This window comes from Trachemys scripta, chromosome 6 (assembly GCF_013100865.1).
Source record: "Trachemys scripta elegans isolate TJP31775 chromosome 6, CAS_Tse_1.0, whole genome shotgun sequence".
Lineage (NCBI taxonomy): Eukaryota > Metazoa > Chordata > Testudines > Emydidae > Trachemys > Trachemys scripta.
In genome coordinates, this window is record NC_048303.1 from 119,588,833 (window position 1) to 119,613,997 (window position 25,165).

The following is a 25,165-nucleotide window of genomic DNA, read 5'->3' on the forward strand; positions in this document are numbered from 1 at the left end:
TCTTTCCAGGTACTGAAGTGAGTCTGATTGGTCTATAATTCCCTGGGTCCTCTTTGTTGAGTGAGAGAGTTAACCCTTGAGGGCTCAGCCAATTGCTAGTTCATCATTTAGCAGTAAGGGAAATATCCCACCCTCTGACTTCTCCACCTCAACCAAGCTTCACAATCATCATCACTGTGTACCGTATTAAATTGTTTAAAACTTATACTGTGTGTGTGTGTATATATAATATAGTCTTTTGTCTGGTGAAAAAAATTTCCCTGGAACCTAACCCCCTCATTGACATTCATTCTTATGGGGAAATTGGATTCGCTTAACATCGTTTCGCTTAAAGTCGCATTTTTCAGGAGCATTACTTTTCCAACAGATGTCTGGGTAGTTAAAGTCCCCCATTACTACCAGGTCTTGTGTTCTGGGTATTTCTGTTACTTGTTCTAGAAATGCTTCATCTATCTTCTCATCCTGATCTGGTGGAGCTCAACCTTGACATCACCCCCCCCCCCTTTTTTTTTTTTTACACCTTTTATCTTACCCAGAGACTCTCAACTGGTCTGCCTCCCACATCCTTCGGCACCTCAGAACAAGTGTTTTTAATGATAATTGGGAATCACTGAAGAACAGCTTATTAGATGCCCAAAAAGGAAATCTACGGCAAGCAGGGTTGAGGACAATAAAAAGGAATTTTAAAAATATATTAGGAACAAAAAGTATCCCGACAATAGTATTGGTCCATTACTAGATAGAAATGGTAGAATTATCAACAACAATACAGAAAAGGCAGAAGTGTTCAAAAAATTTGTTCTGTATTTGAAGAAAAACCGATGAAGTGGTCTTATCATATGGTGATAACACTCTTTCCATTCTATTAATATCTCCAGAGTACGTTAAAGAGAAGCTACTAAAGTTAGACATTTTAAAATCAGCAGGTCTTGATAACTTGCAACCAAGAGTTTTAAAACAGCTGGCTGAAGAACTTGCTGGACCATTAATGTTGATTTTCAATAAGTCTCCGAGCACTGGGAGAGTTCCAGAACACAGGAAGAAAGCTAAAGTTGTGCTAAGGATAATCAGGATGACCTAGTTATTATAGGCCTGTCAACCTGACATTGATCCTGGGCAAGACGATGGAGTAGCTGATATGGGAGTCAATTAATAACGAATTAAAGACGGGTAATGTAATTAATGCAAATCAACATGGATTGATAGGTTTTATCAAACTAACTTTATACCTTTTTTGATCAGATTACACGTGAGGCTGATAAAGGTCATAGTGCTGATGTAATATACTTAGACGTGTGTAAAGCTTTTGACTTGGTACTGCATGACATTTTGATTTAAAATCTAGAACGAGATAGAATTAAGATGGCACACATTAAATGGATTAAAAGCTGGCTAACTGATAGGTCTCAAAATGTAACTGTAAACGGTGACTTGTCATTGAAAAGGTGCGTTTCCAGGGGGTCCTGCAGGGATCGTTCTTGGCCCTCCTTGGCTAATTAACATTTTATCAATGACCTGGAAGAAAACATAAAATCATCACTAATAAAGTTTGCAGATGACACAAAAATTGGGAGAGTAGTAAATAATGAAGAGGACGGGTCACTGATTCAGAGTGATCTGGATCTCTTGGTAAGCTGGGTGCAAGCAAACAATATGCATTTCAGTACTGCTCAATATAGGATAAAAGAACACAGGCCATACTTACAGAATGGGTGACTCTACCCTGGGAAGCAGGGACTCTGAAAAAAGATTTGGGGGCCATGGTGGATAATCAGCTGAACATGAGCTTCCAATGTGATGCAGTGGCCAAAATGCTGGGATCCGTAAACAGGAGAATCACAAATAGGAGCAGAGAGGTTATTCTACCTCTGTATTTGGCACTGATGCAACTGCTGCTGGAATGCTGTGTCCAGTTCTGGTGCTCAAAATTCAAGAAGGATGTTGATAAATTGGAGAGAGTTCAGAGAAGAGCCACAATAATGATAAAAAAATTAGAAAACCTGCCTTATAGTGACAGACTCAAGGAACTCCATCTATTTAGCTTAACAAAGACAAGGTGAAGGGGTGACTTGATCACAGTTTGTAAGTACCTATGTGGGGAACAAACATTTAATAATGGGCTCCTTGATCTAGCAGAGAAAGGTAAATATAATATAATAAATAAATATAATATATGGAGATATACCTATCTCATAGAGCTGGAAGGGACCCTAAAAGGTCATTCAGTCCAGCCCCCTGCCTTTACTAGCAGGACCAAGTACTGATTTTGCTGCAGATCCCTAAGTGGCCCCCTCAAGGATTGAACTCACAACCCTGGGTTTAGCAGGCCAATGCTCAAACCACTGAGCTATCCCCCCCTTCCTCCCAATCCAGTAGTCGGAAGTTGAAACCAGACAAATTCAGAGGGGAAATAAGGCATACATTTTGAACCATAGCGGTAATTAGACAGTGGAACAATGTACCATCAGTCGTGGTGGATTCTCCATCAATGACAATTTTCAAATCAAGATTGGATGATTTTCTAAATGATCTGCTCTAGGAATAATTTGGGGAAGTCCTATGTTATACAGGAGCTCAGACTAGAGGTCACAAGTGGTCCCGTCTGATCTTGGAATTTATAAATCCATATGGTTATTTAAAGGACACTTGTAGTTACTAAGCACAATAATTGCTAGATTTTCTATAGTTTTGCCTCATTGGTATGGTAATGATAGTGATGCTATAATTTGCTTTTTTGAGTATTTTTATGGTACTGTATTTGTGGAATCCCTGTGTTACATGTCACTGGGCTATGCCGTTACATGACACTGAAGGATGGATGGGTGAGGAATGCACTGTGCCCTTTATTTCCTTGTAGGTGTTTTGAAAATGAGATACAATGCTGGATTCACACTACCCAGAAGTGATGGGCCAGAGGCATGAGATTCCGTGGCCTGTGTTAGGCAGGTCAGGCTTGTTAATCGTAATGGTCACTCCTGCCATAAGATCTATGAATTATCGCAAAGGTGGGCAAACAACAGTCTGTGGGCCAGATCCGGCCCGCGGGACCCTCCTGCTTGGCCCCTGAGCTCCTTACCCAGGAGGCTTGCCCCCGGCTCCTCCCCTGCTGTTCCCCCTCCCCCGCAGCCTCAGCTCACTCACTCTGCCGCCGGCGCAATCCTCTGGGCAGCGGGGCTGTGAGCTCCTGGGGCAGCGCAGCTGCGGCCTGACCCGGTGCTCTGTGCTGTGTGGTGGCGTGGCTGGGTCCAGCCTAGCGGCGCGGCTGTCTGTCCTGGTGCTCTGGGCAGCGTGGCTGTAGTGCCGCCAGCCACTGGTGCTCCAGGCAGCACGGTAAGGGGGCCGGGAGCAGGGGGATAGAGGACAGGGGAGTTCAGGGTGGTAGTCAGTGGGATGGGGTCGGGGCGGTCGGAGGGCGGGGAACATGGGGGCAGGAGTCCTGAGGGGTGGTCAGTCAGGAAGGTGATGGCAAGTTGGATGGGGTTGTGGGGGGCAGTCAGGGCAGGGGTTCTGGGGGCGGTCAGGGGACAGGGAGGAAGGGGTGGTTGGATGGAGCAGGGGTTCCGGGGAGCAGTCAGGAAGGAGAGGAGGGGTTGGATAGGGCAGTGGGGGGAGTTCAGGGGTGGGGGATCCGGGGGTGGATGGGGCCGGGATCCAAGGGGGGCCATCAGGGGACAGGAAACAAGGGCAGTTGGATGGGGCAGGAGTCCCGGGGGTGGGCTGTTGGAGGGGGCTCAGCTAAGGGGCAGGGGCTGGGCCACAGCCTCCCCTAACCGGCCCTCCATACAGTTTCGTAAACCCAATGTGGCCCTCAGGCCAAAAAGTTTGCCCACCCTTGAATTATCGCCTTCTAACCTCTCTCGTTTATGACAGCCCACGTCACATCGGGGCCTTTTACTCATCGCTGGCTGCTGAGGTAATTCCGGAGTCTCCCACTGCAGGGAGGGTCCCTGAGCCTGAACATCTGCACTGCAATTAAACAGCCTTGTAGGCTGAGCCCCATGAACCCAACGCTGCTGACACCGGCCAGATGCAGGCGTTTACTTGCAGTGTAGACATACCCACGGAGCCGCCCTGCCGGGATGAATTCCATTCGTGCAGGACTGCGTGTGTGCTTTGAATAGGTTTGTTTTCCTGGAAGATGGTAACAGGATCTCCAGTGCCTGGATTGCCCATTACCGGTGTATTACACTGTATACGGGATGCGAGCCCGAGGAAGGGGCATGGCCATGCTGTTCCTTTGGGTGCTCACTTACAACTCATTACGCTGGGTGTTGTATCCTGGGCTTTGGGAGCGGACTGCATGAGGGGGAAGAGCAGACCACTTCCTACGGTGCAGAAAACTCTCCTCTTCTCAAGGAGCCCAGCTGCTGGCCATACCCCCACACCAGAGACAGAACAGAGGCCCCGGGGGTTGGCTGATGGATTCAATCCAAAGCAAGAAAAGCGCCTCCATTTGCTGTCCCACAAGGGCCGTTAGTCCAGACGGGAGGGTCCGCTGAGAAGAGAAAAGGAACGTGAAATGCACCTGATAGGGAAGGAGGCTCAGAATGGATATTAGGGAAAAGTCTTTTCAAGAGTGAATTAAAAAAATTACATGTGATTAATTTTTTCCAAGTACCCCAAGAGAATTGTCATTTAAATACAGCATTGAGTTCAACAAAAATCAGTTTGAAACCACCTCTGAGGACACATCTTACGTGAAGTGGAATTGGGGCCCGAGATACATGAATTCATATTTGTCTATTTTTGCTCCAAATAATCTCTGATATGTAAGAATATGGCTACTGAAATCCTTATGTTCACCCAGGTGATCCTTTTAACCCAAAAGCCGATGAATTAGGGCTTTGTCTACATATGGAAAATTACCAGCATAATTATCCTGGGATAACAGTGTCCACATGTGGAGTTTTACTGACATAGCTATGCAGGCAATTCTCCCCATGTAACTAAGGGCTTGCCTACACAGGTTAACACACATCCTATTCAGTTTCAAAATCCAACAGTTTTCAAAGCCAGCAAAACTCTCTCAAGGAAAACATACCAACTCTATGAAGCCATTATTGTCAGCTACTGTTTTGCTCAGGCTAGAAAAGGTGCTCCGAAGAGGGTATCTATATTATTCCATAGCAGAGAGCCTTTTGGTTGGAACTGACATAATTTAATCTTGTTAACAAAACCCAGGTATTGTTTTCTACCTCAAAAGAAAAATGTATAACCAATGTATCTTTTCATGTATCCCCACGTAAAACTTTATTTGGTTGGTTCCTTTGATAAAGTATTTATCCTTACAAAGTTTTTAATTCGTTGAGTACAAAAAATACTTCATTTCTTAAAAAAACCAAAACAAAACAAAACGACCCATTAAGTCATTAAACTTAGGCATTATATTTCTGGAAGCAGGTAAATTGCTTGCATTCTATAGCTTGGCTACATAATTTTATCTTTTAAAAAGCAGGACTTCCACACTGTGGAAAACTATGGCATATTTAATTCCAGATGTCAACCCAACTGCTTGTAACATTTTTTAATTGAACTTCTCTTGCTTACCAGTTAGCAGAAAGATTTGTTATTCAGTCAAGGATTTGCTTCCTCGTAGTTCATCTGCTCCTGATACTTAAACTTGCAATGCTGTGATTATGATGAATTTGTGACATCCCATGAGTTTCCACAGCAAAAGACTGTCATGTCGTAAGTACAATACAACATTTTACGACAGCTGGGTGAAAAGCAAGAAAATGCTTCACCAAAAAGATTGTTTTTTGTATTGCTGTTTACTTTCCCCTTCCCTGCCCCTTCTCCAAGTCTCCCCAGTGTGAAAGTCTCTCTTTAAAGTCAGGCTGCAAGGGAATCACATTTGCTTAACTACAGTATTTTGACAGGTGTAGCAGTCTTAAAAGGAATCGCTCAAAGGACAGAAGGCCAAACCTCCCCACTACGGACCTTTTCCCTCATTCATCCAAACAAAGAAACCCCAAACAAAAATAAAAAGTTCCCAACCTTTCATTGACTTACAGAAAAAGAGGGACTGCCAAAAAATACAGTATGATTTTACTCGCGTACATTAACCACTTCCTACCCGTTGGCAAATACTCTCTTTAAGAAGCTGAGAGTCACAAGCTCAGTATTCTTTGTCATGTTGGTTTTACACATCCAAACCCGTATGCAAAGGTGGATTCAAATTCTACATCTTAGCACAGGGTCAGAAAAATACCATGGCAAAACGGTGGTGAGTTACACCCCCCTCCCACCGTAGCTTTCTGTTGACAGGTTAGCAGCTGGATTCCTGTTTTGATTTCTTTTTCCTCTGTTTTATAAGGAATAAGCTCTCATCAATGGTGGAACTACTGTCTTTCTTGTTTCTCTGCCTTCTCTTTTTCTTCTTCTTTTTAGCTGCATCCAGCAGCTCCTGGCCATTTTTTGTTTTCCTGCCATGTGGAGAGAAGGCAGAGCTGTGATGCTTTGTGCTGCCCTTTTTGTTGCCTTTAGGGGAGTGTGTTCTACCCCCCCTAGGAAAGTCCTCCTCCTGGTCGTTATTCCTTTGGACATCTTTCTTGTGTTTCTTCTCTTTGTGTTCCTCTGCCCAGGACTTCTTATTGGCCTTTTTGTGGCGCTTTTCTTCTTTAGGACTCTTGACATGCTCTTTCCAAAGGTTTTTCTTTTTCTTAAGACACTGTCCCCTGCACTCTTCCTCCTTGCGCAGTCTCTTGAACTGCGCTGGCAAAAGGCCGGCTTCTTGAAGTTCTGTAAAATAGAACAGTTTCTTTTAATAGTCACTAGGAGGCCAGAAGCACAACCCTGGAAAACCACAAGCTCTGTTTGCAGTTTGGGGGTCAGCAATTGACCTGGTATGTAAAAATCTGAGGACCTGGGTAAAACTCAGACATTTTGGCAAACACTGGGTAAGCCAGAAGTTTATTGTCATGTCATTTTAAAGTGCCGTTGCAGCCAGAAAAGCGATACTGTGGGTTTTCATAATCATTTTCTCTCAGTGACTTCATATGACATTTGCTCAGTTTAAAAAACGATTATCTTTGGAAGACCCATATATTCAATCTGGGATTGGAAAGTCAAACGGTGTCATTTTACCTCTGACGTTTCTATAGTCAAGATTCTGCAATCCAAAAATTGGCTGATCTGGCTGTGAAGTAGATATACCTGCTCTACAGATGGGTTTTCAGAGATCTGGACAGAGTAAGGACCAGACTCTGCCAGCTTTACTCATGTTGAGTGGTACCTTCCTCCACAAGTGGTCTCATTGTAGAAAGTGGCCATTCATATATATTGGGGTTTTTTTCAGTGTAATTGTTTTTGGTAACAGATTTTTGACAACATATTTTACAATTCAGAGAACACTCCCCATCAGTTTATAACCATTTTAAGGTCTGTGAGATTTTAGGGTTAAAGTACTTCCTGGTGTCCTTTTAGAGGCTTGGAACAATGAATTTCAGGAACAGACTGAGGTTACTAAACTTATCAACCTTGCCCTGCTTGTTGATTGAGATAATCTCCATCATCATCTTCCACAACATGGAAAAAGCCAAGATTACAAAATGTCTAATTAAAAGCAGTAAGTATACCAATGTACCCTGATAAAAGACCACTTAAAAATGTGATGGTCAGTAAGAAGTATTTCACAAAATATACCATACCTTCAACCTTTCTCTTTGCCCTCTGAGCTCTCCTCTTGATGTCATACTTATCGTCATAGTAGTAGATGAATGGGGAAGAAGGGAATGCCCCATTGTACATCCGCTTCTCTGAGCACTCCTGCAAATCACATGTTAGGTTACTACATGCTGTGACATCTTGTTAAGCTTTGGATTATTGATTTCAGAGTTAAGGAAATAAACCAGATTCTCCAGGCCAGAATCTCAAAGGGTATAAATCAGGTTTATTCCATTGAAGTCTCAATGTTGATTTACACCAGCTGGGGATCTGGCCTTCAGTTCTTTAAATCCTGATAATTGTATTAGTTTCCAATAGCCCTGCGTATATTTGTATCACAATTGTGCCTATGAAGCAACATTTATTTAAATGTTTACTTAACTTCTTTGTTACTATCCTTTGACAGCTAGCGGTGGGACACATGGAATCCATGTCTCCCATTGGTTATTACAAACCTGCTCTTATGTTGATTTATAAAGTTATCTAGCAAATGTAGTACACACAGAAGTGAAGGGTTAGAGTCAGGCACATTGTAGGCAGGTGCTGTACCAAAAAATTAATTGATTGATTGAGAGGATCTGCCCGAAATTAACTTTCTGGAAGATACCGAATCAAAACACGTTCTGCAGGAGACTTCGCCTGCAAATACGTCCGACGCGGTGTGAAGGAGAGATGAGATGGGAAAGTCTAGAATCTTGAGTCACGGGAACTGATTGGTTTAGTTGTACTCAGACCCTCACTTAGAGTGGGGCTCGTTTCTCAATCTCGCAGATTGGCAAATACGAATCGTGCAATCATACAAACTGTGTGTTCTTGCTGTCTTGATAGCCACTCAGATAATGAGCAGCTTTCGTTCAAGACTTTGGTACTGCTCACTCTACAATCCCTTCTTACTATGTGTCCTCAGACGTCCTCCTCTACACTTTAGATCTACAACACACTAGCAATGTCTTCAGCTAGGATTTCCTTGGTCTTTGGGCCAAGATTCAATGAGGCACTAGATCCTGAACTGGCAGCAGTGGACTTGGCAACTGAATGCATTTTTTTAAATTTCTAACTACTCTGGTTCCTATTCAGACAAAGAACTTGGCTGAAGTAAAGCTAAGATTCAGAGAACACTTCAGTAACTTAAGAGTAAAAATCCTTATAAGCACATTGAAGTTAGGAAGAACCCCACACACAAACAAAAAACCACATTAAAAATCAGGAAAGTTAAAAGATCAAATGTCCAAGAACCCCAAACACTTGAAAATATGCAAATTCACAGTTAAGGAACTCAAACCACCCTTATTCTGCCATCTAAGTGATCTCATCTTCCAACCCTCCTTTCTTGATTCCTTTTGATAGATACTTTGCAAGTTGTGTTGGTCTTGGATCAGGGTCTTTGTCTCAGGTCTTCAAGAAGTCTGCAGTCTATAGCTTAAGCTTTCAATGTTATTAATGGTCTGTTAAGGTGACATTTGCCCCCATACCCAACTTAAATCCCACTCAAGACTTGTGCTGGCCCTCTGCACAGCTAGTTGACAACATACACCCAAATGTTTCATCTTTGACTTTTTTCTTTGTTCCACTGAACAAATCAAAACACTAATACTGTCAAATATGCAGCAAAAGTCTAGAAAGCACAGTGTGCAGATATGACGTATCAACACTGACATCTCTGATACCCTCTCCCTCACCCCCAGCCCCAGGACAACATTATGTTCCCTGAAAGTTTGCTAACCTTGATACTGTACAAGCATGAAAACTGAGTAACGGGCAGGAGCTGGTGAACAGTGAACAACACAAAAAGCCCTCTGACTTTAGGGTTATGTGATCTCAGGTAGAATGATTTCAGTTACGTGGGCTCTATCTCGAAGGACATTTAAAACGGTAGCTAGGGAAGCTTAGCCATACTGCATTCAGTGCTCATGCAAATGGAAGGCAGTTTGGAAAGAAAAGCGTGTGTCAGTGAGAATGAAGATTAGACTAGTGTAAAAGCTTACTGACGCCTGGTCTATACTAAGAAGTTAGGTCAACCCAGCTATGTTGCTCAGGGATGTGAAAAATCCACACAGCAGTGTAGTTAAGCTGACCTATCCCCGGGTGTAGCCAGTGCTGGGCTGATGGAAGAGTTCACCCTGCCTCTCAGAGAGGTAGATTACCTACATCGACAGGAGAATCATTCCCATCAGGGTAGGCAGTGTCTACTCTGAAGCGCCACAGCACTGTTGTAGCATTTCAAGCGTAGACAAGCCCTAAGACATATTGCTGTGCGTGGTTGTAATAGTCTCAAAGCAAGAGGTAAAGCCGGGAGTTATTTTAAGTGTAGTGCTATTACTGCATAGATTTACCAAGAAGAAATCCTGCCAAACCAGCTGGATTTCCTTCTTTGACAGGGTAACTGGTTTGGTGGATGGAGGAATGCAATGGACATCATATACCTGGACTTCAGCAAAGCTTCTGACACAGTCCCACAAGATATTCTGATGAGTAAGCTGGAGAAATACGGTCTCAGCAGAACTACCATTAAGCGGATACATAATTGGTTAAACAACTGCAAGCAACAAGTAAATATTAATGAAATGAAGTCAAATTGGAAGGAGGTCTCGAGTGGGGTTTCACAGAGCTCTGATCTGGGTCCGGTATTATTTAACATCTTTATTATAGGGCTGTCAATTAATCGCAGTTAACTCATGCAATTAACTCAAAAAATTAATCACGATTAATCGCACTATTAAACAATAGAATACCAATTGAAATTTATTAAATATTTTCAGATGTTTTTCTACATTTTTAAATATATTTATTTCTATTATAACACAAAATACAGAGTGTACAGTGCTCACTTTATATTATTTTTTATTACAAATATTGGCACTGTAAAAATGATAAACAAAAAAATAGTATTTTTCAATTCACCTCATACAAGTACTGTAGTGCAATCTCTTTATCATGAAAGTGCAACTTACAAATGTAGATTTTTTTTGTTACCTAATTGCTCTCAAAACCAAAACAATGTAAAACTTTAGAGCCTACAAGTCCACTCAGTCTTACTTCTTGTTCAGCCAATCGCTAAGACAAACAAATTTGTTTACATTTACAGGAGATGCTGCTGCCTGCTTCTTATTTACAATGTCACCTAAAAGTGAGAACAGGTGTTCGCATGGCACCGTTGTAGCCAGCGTTCCAAGGTATTTACATGCCAGATATGCTAAACATTCATATGCCCCTTCATGCTTCAGCCACCATTCCAGAGGATATGCTTCCATGTTGATGATGCTCATTAAAAAATAATGTGTTAATTAAATTTGTGACTGAACTCCTTGGGGGAGAACTGTATGTCTTTGGCTCTGTTTTACCCACATTCTGCCATATATTTCATGTTATAGCAGTCTTGGATGATGACCCAGCACATTGTCGTTTTAAGAACACTTTCACAGCAGATTTGACAACATGCAAAGAAGATACCAATGTGAGATTTCTAAAAATAGCTACAGCACTCGACCCAAGGTTTAAGAATCAGAAGTGCCTTCCAAAATCTGAGAGGGATGAGGTGTGGAGCATGCTTTCAGAAGTCTTAAAAGAGCAACACTCCGATGAGGAAACTACAGAACCCGAACCACCAAAAAAGAAAATCAACCTTCTGCTGGTGGCATCTGACTCAGATGATGAAAATGAACATGCATCAATCCACACTGCTTTGGATCGTTATCGAGCAGAACCCGTCATCAGCATGGAAGCATGTCTTATGGAATGGTGGTTGAAGCTGAAGGGACATATGAATCATTAGTGCATCTGGAACGTAAATATCTTGTGACGCCAGCTACAACAGTGCCATGCGAACGCCTGTTCTCACTTTCAGGTGACATTGTAAACAAGAAGCGGGCAGCATTATCTCCTGCAAATTGTAACCAAGTTTGTTTGTCTGAGCGATTGGCTGAAGTAGGACTGAGTGGACTTGTAGGCTTGTTTTATTTTTTTGTACATAATTCTACATTGATAAATTCAACTTTCATGATAAAGAGACTGCACTGCAGTATTTGTATGTGGTGAATATCTTTTGTTTTTTACAGTGCAAATATTTGTAACAAAAATAAATATAAAGTGAGCACTGTACACTTTATATTCTGTTATAATTGAAATCGATATATTTGAAAATGCAGAAAACATCGAAAAAATATTTAAATGGATGGTATTCCATTATTGTTTAATAATGTGATTAATCACAATTAATTTTTTTAAGTGTGCGATTAATCGCGATTAATTTTTTTAATAACGTGACAGCCCTACTTTATTAATGACATAGATGTAGGAATACAGAGCATACTGATCGAATGTGCAGATGACATAAAGCTGGGAGCGGGGGCTGCTAACACTTTGGAGGCTAGAGCTAAAATTCAAAGGGGTTTTGATAAATTGGAGAATTGGCCTATAGATAACAAAATGAAATTCAGCAAAGACAAATGTAAGGTGCTACATTTAGGGAAGAAAAATCAAATGCACAAATACAAACGGGGGAAAACTGGCTTGGCAGCAACGCTGCTGAGAAGGATCTGGGAGTTGTGGCGGATCACAGCCTCGACATGAATCAGCAATGGGATGCTGCTGCAAACAAAGCAAATGCAATGTTAGGTTGCATTAACAGAGGCATAGCTCTACTCAGTGCTGGTTAGGCCTCACCTGGAGTAGTGCCCCAGTTTTGGTCACCAACCACATAGAAAGGCTGCAGAGAAACTGGAAAGGATCCAGGGGCAAGTGTCAAAGATGATCAGAGGGATGGAACGCAAGCCAGATGAGCAAAGGCTGAAGGAACTGGGTATGCTTAGTTTGGAAAAGAGGAGATTAAGGAGGGACATGATAGCCTTTTTCATATACTTGAAAGGCTGCCAAAAAAAAGATGGAGAAAAATTGTTCCCTCTTGCCACAGAGGGCAGGATAAGAGACAATGGGTTCAAACTACAGCACAGCAGGTTTAGATTAAATCTCAGGAAAAACTTCCGAACTGTAAGAACAGTAGGACAATGGAAGAGATTGCAGCTGTTCCTTCACGGAAGATTTTCCAAAGGAGGCTGGATAAGATGGTCTGTCTTGGATGGTTTAGACACAACAAATCCTGCATCTTGGCAGGGGGTTAGACTACATGTCCACTGTGGTCCCTTCTAACCCTGTGGTTCTAGGATTCTATTACACAATACGAATATCCAGGAAAGAGATGCATATTGGACCACAAGACTTCCATTCCAGGTCAGCCATTAATTATTGGCACAATACATTTAGCAAGCTGTTTCGAGCAGTAATCAGCACCTGACATGTCGAGATTGTAACCCTCTTGCCAAACTCCTCAAAACACATATTAGCAGAATAAATGTGGGGCTGGGGGCTGTAAAATGGCTAATGAACTGGTTACTGCTGGGAAAGATCAAGAGGAGGACACTGAAGTATTTTTTCAGTGATCTTTAAAGAGGCCACTTGAAGGGAGTGTGATGGGACAGACAGCAAAGACAGGTGAAATGCCTACAAACAAATCAGAACTACTTCTGACTTTTTCTACAGAATTCTAAAACCGTTTGCTTTTTTGAAACTGGGGGGGGGAGGGGGGCGCGGCATGTCCCACAACTACAGAGCCGCTGGATAAGGACTCCAATATGGCAGTTCTCCAACAGAAATGTGTAGGTCTCAGAATCAATCTACTCCCTTTTCTGGCATGCAATGTATATTGTTGCAATTTGTAATCTGTGTCTAACTACTGATAATTACAAATCCCAAACTTTTTCCTATTCTTGCCTCCAACATGGTACTTTCACCACTTATTAGATTCTTCTGAATATTGGAAAGTGCCAGGCAGCCCCTGAGAAAAGGGGATAAAGCACTCCCTACCATGTTAAGCAACTAACGCTCCTCCTCTTCCTATGAGGTCTGTTTGATACAATGCCTATATGGTGAAATGTTAAGACATAGGTAGGAAAAAAACATCTTTTAAATGTGAGTGGCATGAGCCAGTCATCCTAATGCAATAATTCAATGTAAAACTAGGTGGTGGAGAGAGACAGTTTGAGTCTCTATAAAGCACAGGATTCTGCCCTTTGCATAATCTCAGCTCGTACATGCCCCAATTCCACTCAGGTATAAAGAGACAGAGAAGCATAACTGCATCTTTAGTGCATAAAAAGGCTTCAAAGATGCATGTTATACACTTGGCCAAGGTTTAAGATGAGAGAAGCCTAGGAAGAGAGTAAGTGAAAGGAAACATTAAGCCAAAAAATAGCCAAATATTTACTCAAAAGCAGCGGTGATCCTGTTTTAGACAAGTAATGCAAAGACAGAGTTATCTTCTTTGATGGCTGTGAAACACACTCCCTCAGGTCTGTTCTGAGATGCTGCACAAAGTCTAGGGCTTGTGCCGCAGACAGATGGCCCTTTTGCTAGTTTTCATGTTGTTAATATGTTGACAGTAAAGCCCTAGTGGATGAAATGCACATGCCTCCAAAACCAACACTTCTGCTTCCTCTTTTAACTTCACTGCATTGAATAATCATCTCAGTAGTGTACAACATGCACTTTCCCACACCCTTCTCTCTCAAATATACTGCCATACACTTTGCACCATTAAATACTCTTGGGACATTTTTCAGCACTAGAGGTAACCACATAGGACTGAAAGAACAGCCTGCTACTAACCCAACAGAAGTATTTTCTATTTGATTGATACATTTGGATGTGAATGCAAGGCACATCTGCAGACACTACCCAGTTCCTTAGTTTTGTTACATGCAAAACTTGCTGCAAAATCTGAATAATGCAATGGGTTGTCACTGATTAACGTGGGAAGTTGTTACACTTAATGGTGAGACCTGTAAAAATGAGTCCTCGTTATGGTTGTTCCAATGGATGGCTTGGAGGTATAGATTGCAATGAAATGGAGCATTCTTGGAAGCGACAGTTTTAAAAAGGATTTATTCTGAGTAAACAGAGAATATGGTAACTTAAGTCTATGGCAATTGTAACCTCAAGGCATCCATGCTGTATTAAGTATATGTCCAAGTATTTCCACATCTAAAAACAATGGAGGAAATGTGTTGGCCTACAATGATCTTATGAATGGAAATGATCTCGTTAACTCTAGCCATTAACTACCTTTTTGCTGTTGCTTCAGTTTTTGGGAATGGTGAAAGTCTAGTGAATCCCTAAATGTCTAGCAAGTACCGAGTATTTCAGATTTCATCAACTGGAGTAAGAGGTAGCTTAAAATATGATGGGCAATTGTGAAAAACGTTGGCTGAGACAGTTCTTTACAAAACCATCATCTGAGCCTTCTCTCTCCTTAGTCACCTTGGTACACTTCAGCTTTAAAGGAAAGGAGCACTCTGCTGTGTGTCATTTACTTCTTGGGGTTTGGAAACAGCAAATTGAGGAAGACCACGCAGAGCTAGTTATTTTGGCATTCCTGCAGGCTTTTTCTGTTCTAAAGTCAGACTTTTTAAACCCAGGCAGAGATGTCCATCTCTTAGAACCCTGAGTTAAGAGGGGCAATGGTTTTTGTACTTGCTTTATGAACCAGCTCTCTTTGTTTGTGGGATTTGTAGATTTGAACTCTATCTACTGACTTCATGTGTCTAGGTGCAACACTACTGAGATGTCTGCAAGGGCCACCGTCCGTACTTTCAGCCACTTCAGAGCTGGAATTTTTACAATAGAGCAACTTAAGCCAAAGTGTGAATGACACACTCTTTAATTACAAAAGACTGAATTTTTAACTGCTCTGCCGATGCACAAGGCCGCAAACACAATACCCTTCTGCTGAGTTGGGGGCAAAAATGTGGAAAACTATGCACGGGGACTCCACACCCTTACAATTGCCACAGAATTCACTTTTGCAGCAATCTTTCACAGGGAAATATGATTGGGGGTAGATGTGTCACCCACAATGGGGTCAAGACCAGTGGGTAAAAAACACAGATTGCATCCTCATGGCTCAGACCCTGCTAAATGCTGCTAGTGTCCCATACATCTTGTTGCAGTTGGCTGTGGGTTGTCTACATGTGTCCAGGTCCTATAACAAGTCATGACTGAAGATTCCTTCTCAGCGTCCCACCTTGTTTCAACTCTATTTTGAGTGAACTAAGTCCTTTTCTTTGGGTTTTGCTAGCTTGCAGGACTGTGTCCCATGGGAGTATACTCCTGCCAGGTGTGGTTAGCTCTGTGGGATGGTAAAACGATCCTGGTTTTGGGGTTGTTCTATCAAGCTTTAAACAAAGGTAATAGATTCATAGATTATAAAGTCTGCGGAGACCACTGAGATAATCTCATCTCTGCTCCTTCCTAACAACGGCCATAGATCTTCCCTGAATTAATTTCTGTTTGAATTAGAGCATCTTATTTACAAAAAACATATAATTCCGATTTAAAAGTTTCCAGTGATGGAAAATCCAGCACAGACTTTGGTAAATTGTTCCAATGGATAATTACTCTCACTGTTGAAAATTTGTGCCTTAATTCTAATCTGAATCTGTCTAGCTTCAACGTCCAGCCATTAGATCTTGTTATATCTTTGACAATTTAAAGAGTGCCATTTTAATTATGTATCATTCTAATTTCTTACTCAAAATGTTATGTGATGCCATGTCAAACACCTTACAGAAGTCTATTGCATCAACACCATTACTGTTATCAGCCAAATTTGCAATCTCATCAGAAAAGGTATCTAGTTAATTTGACAAGATCTATTTGTAATAAAACCATGCTGATTGGCATTAATTATATTACCCTCCTTTAATTCCTTATTAATCAAGTCCTTTTTATTTTCTGGAATCAATGTCAGGCAGGTAGGTCTACAATTACCTGGATCACCCTGCTTACTCTTTTTAAAATGTTAGCTTTTAGTCTTCTGGAACTTCCACAGTGTTCCAAAATTTATTGTAAATCAACATAAATGGTTGAGATAGCTCCTTGGCCAGCTCTTTTAATACACTTGGTTGCAAATCACCCAGTTCTGCTAAATTAAAAATGTCTAGCTTTAGTAGCTGCAGTTTAACATCACTCTTAATTGCTGTTGGAAAGGAAATTATTTCATCATCATCTGATATGAATATATTACAAATATGTTTCAAACACTTCCATCTTTTATGCTTTATTATTGACAATTCTACCATTTCCATCTAATAATGGACCAATAACATTTTTAGTATTCATTTTGTTCCTAATATTCTTAAAAAACTTCTTCTTTTTGTCCTGAATTCTGCTGGGCATAATTTTGTTCTTGTGTCCTTTTGCTTCCCTTATCAATTTCCTACAATTCCCAATTTTCTGATTTACACATTCATTACTATCAACTTCCACTTCCTTGTTTACAATGTTTTATTTTTTCACTTCCCCTCTAAGCCAGATTAATTTTTTTAACCACTGTGGTCTTCTCTCTTGATTGTGACTTTTTGGGCATCAAGAACATTTTAACACTTCCCAATTATCATTCACGTTTTCTGTTTAAATTTTTTCTCCCAAATGTTTCAGCTTGTAATTATTTTCAACTTTGTGATATAAGGTCTTTTAAAGCACCAAGTATATATATATTTTACTGGTTTGGACTTTATTCTGTTTATAGATAAGAAATGTGACCAATAATTTAAACATTTCCTTTGTAGAAGGTTCTGATCATTAAAGTCTGAAATCCTAGATTGAGCAACGACAGAACAAACTACAGGAATAAATGTTGGCGTGTCATACTATCAGCAGATTTATCAATTCATCTTAAAACAGATGACTTGAACCTTAGATCTATCATTAGGCAGACCGTTTTGTACCATCTGAGAACTACTGCCAAGCTTGTGAGACTGCTGCTCAATATGAATGACATAGGGCTGATGACTAATGTTCATATTTTATCTAGATTGGATTATTGCAGTTGCCTATTTTCTGGGGTCCCTCCCCACCCCCAAGGACACACTTTATCCAAAGTGTAGCAGATTTCCTAACAGTACATGTTTGTCACAATACAGCACTCCAATCTAGAAATCTTTACATTGGCTCCAAGTAAAGTTGTGCACCAATTTTAAAGTTCTTCATTTAACTTTTAAGTCTGCTGGGGGGTAGCCCTAATTAGCCTGACTGACCTTTAACTGCCTTATGTCCCCATACCATTTCATACGAGGATTGAAACTCCTTGAAAACAACATACCCCATTCTGTTTGTGATGCTGAAAAACATGGCAAATGTTGTGCCTAAGTGGACATGTACGACAGTTAGGAAGGAAGGCAGGAAGGAGGGTTTGGGTGAATACTATCCATAAGCTTTAGAAAAGCATGAACCTAAAGCTTTCAAGACACTAGGAATGCGGATTTTCTATCAATATTGTTTCTCATTGCAAAATTTCCCCCGGACATATTTCACAGCAAAGCTAAGACAACAGCACCTGTTTTGTGTGTCTACAGGTGCAGAGCTCCACCTGTTGTGTAAGGATACTGACAATCAAAATATATATCAAGGAACTGATCCTGTAAGGTGCTAAATGCCCTCATCATCCTGCAAAATTTGTTCCCTAATAAAGAAATTATATGAAACTCAATAAGAGATATTAAGTTACAGGTTAGAAACCATCCATTTTTTCTGTATGGAAACTGGTGGTTAAATGGCCTGGAAAGTTGGCTGGGGAGGGGGAATTTCTAATCAGATGGCACTGCTTCAAGGCATGGTTTTGGGACTCCTTCTATGGTACTTTAATATAGACCTATCCCAATGTCAGAACAACTGGGAGTACCAAATCCTGCCAATTTGAAATAGTCTGGCTGACTAAAGTGGAGAGACTGAACATTTCAACAATATTCCACCCCACACCCACAGGAGAACTTAAGGTTAAATGCCTTCAGCAACTATCCATTTCTTCCATATATATGCTATCTCTCTCTGTAACACACACATGCACGCACACACACGTTTTTAAAAATTAGCCTAAGGTGTTTCTTCTTTTATCTGATCCACATCATTTTACAGTGGCATCCAATTATTTTTAACAATGCTGCAAGATCACAAATATTTAATTAGCGTTGTTCTTTCTACACTGCTAGTGTGAGTCTTTCAGCTCATTCCCCCAACCACACACCAGAGTGAAGATAAGCATATGTATAAGACGGATACATTTAACATTTAGCCAGAGACTACTGAGACTTACATATCCATAATGTCCTTTCTGGGAGCAGTTGTAGCAGTACACCAAAGCAGAATGCTCAGAATACGAACTGGACTTCTTGATTGATCCTGGTCTGGTCTGCAATGTGGAAAACAGGTGAGAATTAGGTCTGGTGAATTCCAAATGTTGAATTACAATTAAAATAATCTTAACAAAAAGCTGTCTAAATCAACAGCGTTCCAGCTGCAAGCAAGAAGTTTGGAAAAAGGAGCAAGTTGCTTGTGTTACTGTAATATTACAGAGCAAATTAAACCTTGATCACCAAAATCAAATGGGACAGGAAACTTCAATGTCAATTCCATACAGCCATTTTATTTCGACTCTCAATACAGGAAAGTAGGCTGCTGATTTCTCTCTCTCTTTTTTTTGCAGATGTCCCACTATCCTCAGGGAACAACCAGGGCCATCAGATATTACATCCACCAGCTGGATAGGAGCGTTTGTGTATTGCAAAACTAGTCCCTCCCAGCAGGACTCACTTAAGGCAATATGGGGAAGGTCTTCTGAGAGAGATACACAGTCTAAATCTACCACACTCACATTTCCTCTCACCCTCCACCTCCCCTGCCCCCTCCGCTCAGTCGCTGAACAGAATCTGCCAATGTCAATTTTCAAGTCAATCTAGTGGATCTGAATCTGCACCAAACACCAAATTAAATTATTGTGTTTAGCTGTTTGAAGTCAGAACAATTTTTTAACGCAAAGAAAGATTTGGAACACTAAACTGAACTCAATGGGTCAGGCAGCTTTATTTTTTAAATCCAGAGCCAATAAATAATAACTTTGCTCAGAGTACCACCACATACATTTTGAAGGGCATGTATGAGCACACATGTATATGTTCTAGGTTATAAACACACACTTATTCAATAAAAAACAATAAAAAACAAAACCCTTGTTTAATCAGAGTTGGCATATCTGCCGAGGAAGGGGGATGGAATAAAGGTTCTATGAAAACTGGTCAAAACAGAATCCAATTAATTTAAAGCGCCACATATTTTCCTTTATTATTCATTCTAGTGGAACACGGGAAAATGTGTGCGATTTCAAAGAACTCACCAATATTTTTTATTGCAAGGGATGCTTTTTTCTTTCAAACCTCTCATTGTGTTTACCTCCCACTAATACTTCTAATGCCACTGTATATTCTTTCTTTACAGAGGAATTATAGTGATGCTTGTAAAATAGATAGAAACTACAGGATTATTCCTTGATCATCTTTTATGCATCTGACCACATTTTTTTAGGACAGGACAAGCTTGTTTCACCACATTTTGAACCCATATGGCTTTAAAAGCGTGCTTCATATTCATGTAACTCAGTTCACATTTCATTCATTACACACTGAATAAAGAATCAGAGAAGGGACATGTCCAATGAAAAACAGTATAAACATGGAGCAAAAATCAGAGAGAATGAAAACCAGTGTTTGTGACAAAAGGAGCACAAAGACAAAATCTCATATAAAACAACAAATATATATAGTCTGTCACTCTCTGTAGATAAGATATAGAGCTAGTAATAATGTGTTCAGGCCACTCACTTGTGCCAGCCTAGCTTTTTGGACATTCTTTCTACTACATAGAACAGGCTAAAAAACTCTCCTCAGATTTAATTTATAGGAAAAAAAAAATCATAAATTCGAACTGTTTTTGAATAGGAGGTGTGCAAAGCCTTCAACCTTAGTAGGTTTGGCCAGCTCCAGTTTTTGGATCGAATGCCCTGCCACTCATGGGAAATAAAGTTCCATAGGTTCTAATACAGAGTTCCTTAGAAGTAGAAATAAATTATATAATCTGGATCCTTCTCCCTTTGCCGTCATACAGAATTTATGTGTATGAAAGCCGTTTTCTAGGCTTATGTCAATTGAAGCTCACGTTGTGATGCGACCAAGAAACTGCAACAGGTCACTATCTCTGGTTACTTCAGTCACCACTTGTCTACTAGAGAGAACTCTTCATCTAGAATATCTGTGGAGTGTATCTGTCATGAGAAGATCAAATGCATTATATTACAAATGACTCTATATTTCTATTACCGGTAAACCTTAAAAGGGTTATATTTCAATTGGAGAAATCTGATTAAATGGTCTTATTCTTATAGTTTGTGATGTATTTGGAATGTGAAATTGCAACTGTGACACATCAGAGACACATATACGTTAATCTCAAAGTATCTGTTACAATGTTAGTGGGGTTTTACACCTTGAACTGTCAAATGGTGTTACATGGATTTAGCCAATAAAACAATTTAGACTACTGTTATTGTATTTAAAAATCTCTATTAAAATTTACAGGAAGCTTAAAACAACATCACTTTCTTCTGAAAAAGAAAAATCAGGGTTTCTTCTCTCTTGAGATACGATTTGTTAAATAAACACCAGATTTAAGGATCAGAATGATACTGCTAGCATAGAATTTAGCATGTCTGCCAGTGATAATGCTAGTAATTTATATGACTAAATGAATAAATAAAAAGTACTTATAGACTCCTTCACTCTAATCCAGTAGTTAAATCTTAGAGTTCAAGATAAAAGTAATCCTCCCAGCTCATAAATTATGTGTGTACTTCTGTAGTTTGTGTCTTTTCTTCTATTTAAAGATGGGTCAACACTAGTACTTGAAGTTCTTAGCAGTTACAGCCTCTGACAGCTCTCCTCAGAAGTTCATGTACTGCTGACTTGACTGATAAACGTCTGGATGTTAATCTGAATAACACTTTGAACTGAAAACTTTAATTACTATGATAAATGTTATCGGTATGCTATCTTTTAAACAACTATAGTACACCATGCTACTAAGAAAAGAGGATGGCACTCTGAATAGGTCTTACCTCATTAGAAAACAATTGTACATCAGAACTCAGTGACGGAAAGAGAGGGATGTTAAGCTTTTCTTATTGTACTGTACAAGGTCTAACAAGAATCCTTGAGAGTATTCACTGCATTAGGAATGTATGCTCATGTGACACGAAAAAAGCTCCACACAACATTCCCTTGTGTTTAGCAAATAGAAAAGGTCAGATTTAAGGAGACAAATTAAACCGAATACTTACAGTTCAGATTACAACTATACACATCTCTACGGCTTTCCAAAAGCCAAACACAAGGGGAACCTGTATGTTTTTAAGCCCTCTATTTTCTTATTATTTAAGGTTTAAAAAAGCATCTAAGGACTCCAATCCAATGGGTACAAAATAAAGCATTCGTGAAAGTAGCTCCTCTATGTTATTTTTTTTGTTACAAACATTTAAATAATCTATATTTGTAGGGTGATATCTAGGAGATTACTTCACTATCAATATATAGAAGTAATAACCTGGTAGATAGTATTACCTATGAAAGGTCCATCCCATCTGCTATTCTTGCTGAAAGCTTTTCATGCACCAGTAAACTCAGTAAATATCAGAAGATAAAGCATAAGCCTACCACGCCACGGATTTACTCCTAATGTCTCCTCAAAGTGCAGCCCGATGCAACGATTACAAATGATTTTTCTTCTAATGTCATTTTACATAACCCTTTTTTCTGCATGAGTAGTTAGTGCGGAATGAATGAATGAATGCCATTAAAACAGTTAATCATTATCTGGGACACTGGCCGTCCTCCCTTCTCAACCAGGAATCTCCATGACAAAGGCCAAGAGATCAAAATGCCAGGGCTGCCTCAGTGGCCTATTTCTGACAGTAATTTTTTATGCAAATTGGCCTGCTGGGCAGCTCCCTCTGTGACCTTGAGCTGCCCTTATCTAAACTGACTTTGATCCAATGAGGGTTTGCTTATATGAAGCTCATTACTACCTAGGATATGCAATCTGACTAAATCTCACTAATTAAAGAGAATCTTCTAGTCTCAGTTTTATATTAATGCATGTGTGTGATTACACACACACAGACCAAACTACACTAGAATATGCTATGTGAATTGAACATTGCATTTTTGACAAGTATATTCATTTCACAGTCAAGCACATAATGTCACTTTTAAAGGAAAATACAGTGCTTAACTGCATACTCCATAACTCAAATTTATACAAACACACATATCCAACTTGAATAATGCATAGAACTGCGATGATTAAATAAAGTTTAGACCTGACATTTACAAAGTCCTTCCAAGCCACATTATTCTGTAATAAACTGCATGAAAACATAATTTAAGATATAGGATTCCCACTTGATTATCAGAGAGAACCCCATCCAAAGAACCAAGTCTATTATGATCCACAAATACCTAATGGAATGATTTTGACAGTTGAGTAAAATGTGAAAAGTTTCAACTGCCTATTAATAACTTTAGCTGAAACCAAGGTCACGGTCTTCTTACACCGATCAGTTTTTACCAGCCACCATTCTACCTCTGTTTTAAGGCTAATGCCTATTTTCCTGAGTACACCAAACAACACTGTAGGTAGAGTCCACTTTAGCACCCAGCACACAAACTCTCTGGAAACTATCTATACAGCTTATCCTATATAACTGCCCACTGCAAGTTTTCTTGTACCACTGCTAAAGCATCTGGCACTGGCCTCTGCTGGTCAAAAAATACTGGGACTAGATGGGATGATCCGGTATGGCAATTGTTACGTTTCCATCTCACTGGCAGATTCTGTTTTCTGCTGCTATTCCTCACTTCATTCTACTGAGAGAGTATTTTCTCTCTCTAGTGCTCAACAATGCAACTGCTAATTAATCAGAAAAAAACCTTCATCTAGGCAACACAGATGATCCTGCAGTCCTTACTCAGGCAAACCTCCCATTGAAGTCAATGAGTGTGTTTTGCATCAGGACTGCAGCTGTAGGCCCTAAATGTGTGACTCAAAAAGACAAGTAAGGAAATGTGAAACTGTGTAAATGATTTACATCAGCCTGCTTTCTGAGACCAAGGCACGAGGGTCTGACTGTATCATTACATACTACAGATGTCACTACAGTGAGGCAAAACACAACAAGGGAAGTGACACAACAACTGCATTAATGTAAAAGCGTATTTCATTTCTCTTTAAAAACAGATCGTAATCTATTTATATTTTAGCAGAAGCAATAGCAACTATAGGTCATTCCCTTACATTCAAAACTGCCAGTAACAGCTAACATGTAATGTCGTAATTATACTAAGATTTTTTTTTAAACCATGTCATGTACCCAACAGACTTCCACTCCACTGGGTAATTCCTTAATTAGGCAGATTTTTGAAACGTGTATTATGTACACAACAGACCGGAACGTCTCCTTTAGAGCATTCCTAGTCTATCGCGTGATTGCATCATTAAGTCACACATGCTACGTAGTAAAAATCCTTATGAAAATTCATGAAAAAAATGTACAGAGCATGTTTAGTATGCAGGTGAAGTACATAACTTAAATATTTTGGCTTAAAAATCTCACAACCACCAAAGCAATTAGACTATTTTAGTGGACCAATTCCTTGCCAAATTTATGTCTTAGATTTTAGCCATTTTAAAACTGTACACATTCAAAAATTCGTTGTTCAAATCCACCAACCATTAATTTTTTCTTTTTTAAATTGCACCTGCCTTGTGACCTCTTCTCACAAGTTATATCTTGTGAATGAGTATATTTAGGTGTGTTTATAAACCTCAGAAAATTAGGCTACGTAGCAGAAACAATGAAATAAGTGTTACTAAAGCAGAGTGAATTATGCAGTTATATTTTCTGTAAATGATATCTAGTAAGTCACAAATCAATGACTAGATTTTTTTTTTAATTGGATAGTCTGGAAAAGCAAACACTTGCAAATAACCACAAGGAGAAATATAACTTGTTCAATGCACAATACAAGGGGTAATACATGATAGTCTTCTACAGAAGTAGACATTTATATAATGTATTTTAAATAGATGCAAATGGCAGCTACAATTCATGGTGTGAAAAGATGAAACCAAGAGACAAAAACTAGAAAATGATACATATGAAAAAAATGAATGTAATCTTTTGATACTCTTACGAATAGGGAAAATCTCTAAAATATTAATTTAGGATGTCGCTTCTGTAAAATGGACAAAAAAAATCTTCAGTAAGTTCAGAACAATGAATATATGCAAGACAGTATGGATAACAGCAATTCACTCCCTGAATGCTCCAAAATCTTCCTGGCTTAAAAAGCATCCCAATTTTCTCCAAAGGTGGTGGCATTTATTCACTGGTCCATGGCTAATTTTACACGGAATGCAAAATGGTATTTAAATAGGGTGGTGCATGAAATTTCAACTATTTCCTATGTAGCTCTCAATCTACAGACCTATCTTTCCTCTATTTTAATTTTAAAGTAAGTTAGCAAAGGCTTCCTTCTTAATCCCCAGAGACTACCTATATGGTGAC

The 25,165-nt window shown here is 39.8% G+C and overlaps 1 protein-coding gene across 1 annotated transcript in view; it reads right to left on the reverse strand.

Annotated features, from left to right (window-relative positions):
• Positions 1-5,214: 5,214 nt before the first annotated feature.
• The window catches only part of ZCCHC7 (zinc finger CCHC-type containing 7), a 156,436-nt gene continuing 136,485 nt past the window's right edge, over positions 5,215-25,165 (reverse strand). The window contains exons 7-9 of the mRNA XM_034774271.1: positions 18,809-18,904; positions 7,650-7,767; positions 5,215-6,741 (exon numbers count right to left, since the gene is read on the reverse strand). Coding sequence (XP_034630162.1) covers positions 6,269-6,741; positions 7,650-7,767; positions 18,809-18,904 — 687 coding nt within the window. The 3' untranslated portion in view covers positions 5,215-6,268. The remainder of the gene's footprint in view (positions 6,742-7,649; positions 7,768-18,808; positions 18,905-25,165) is intronic.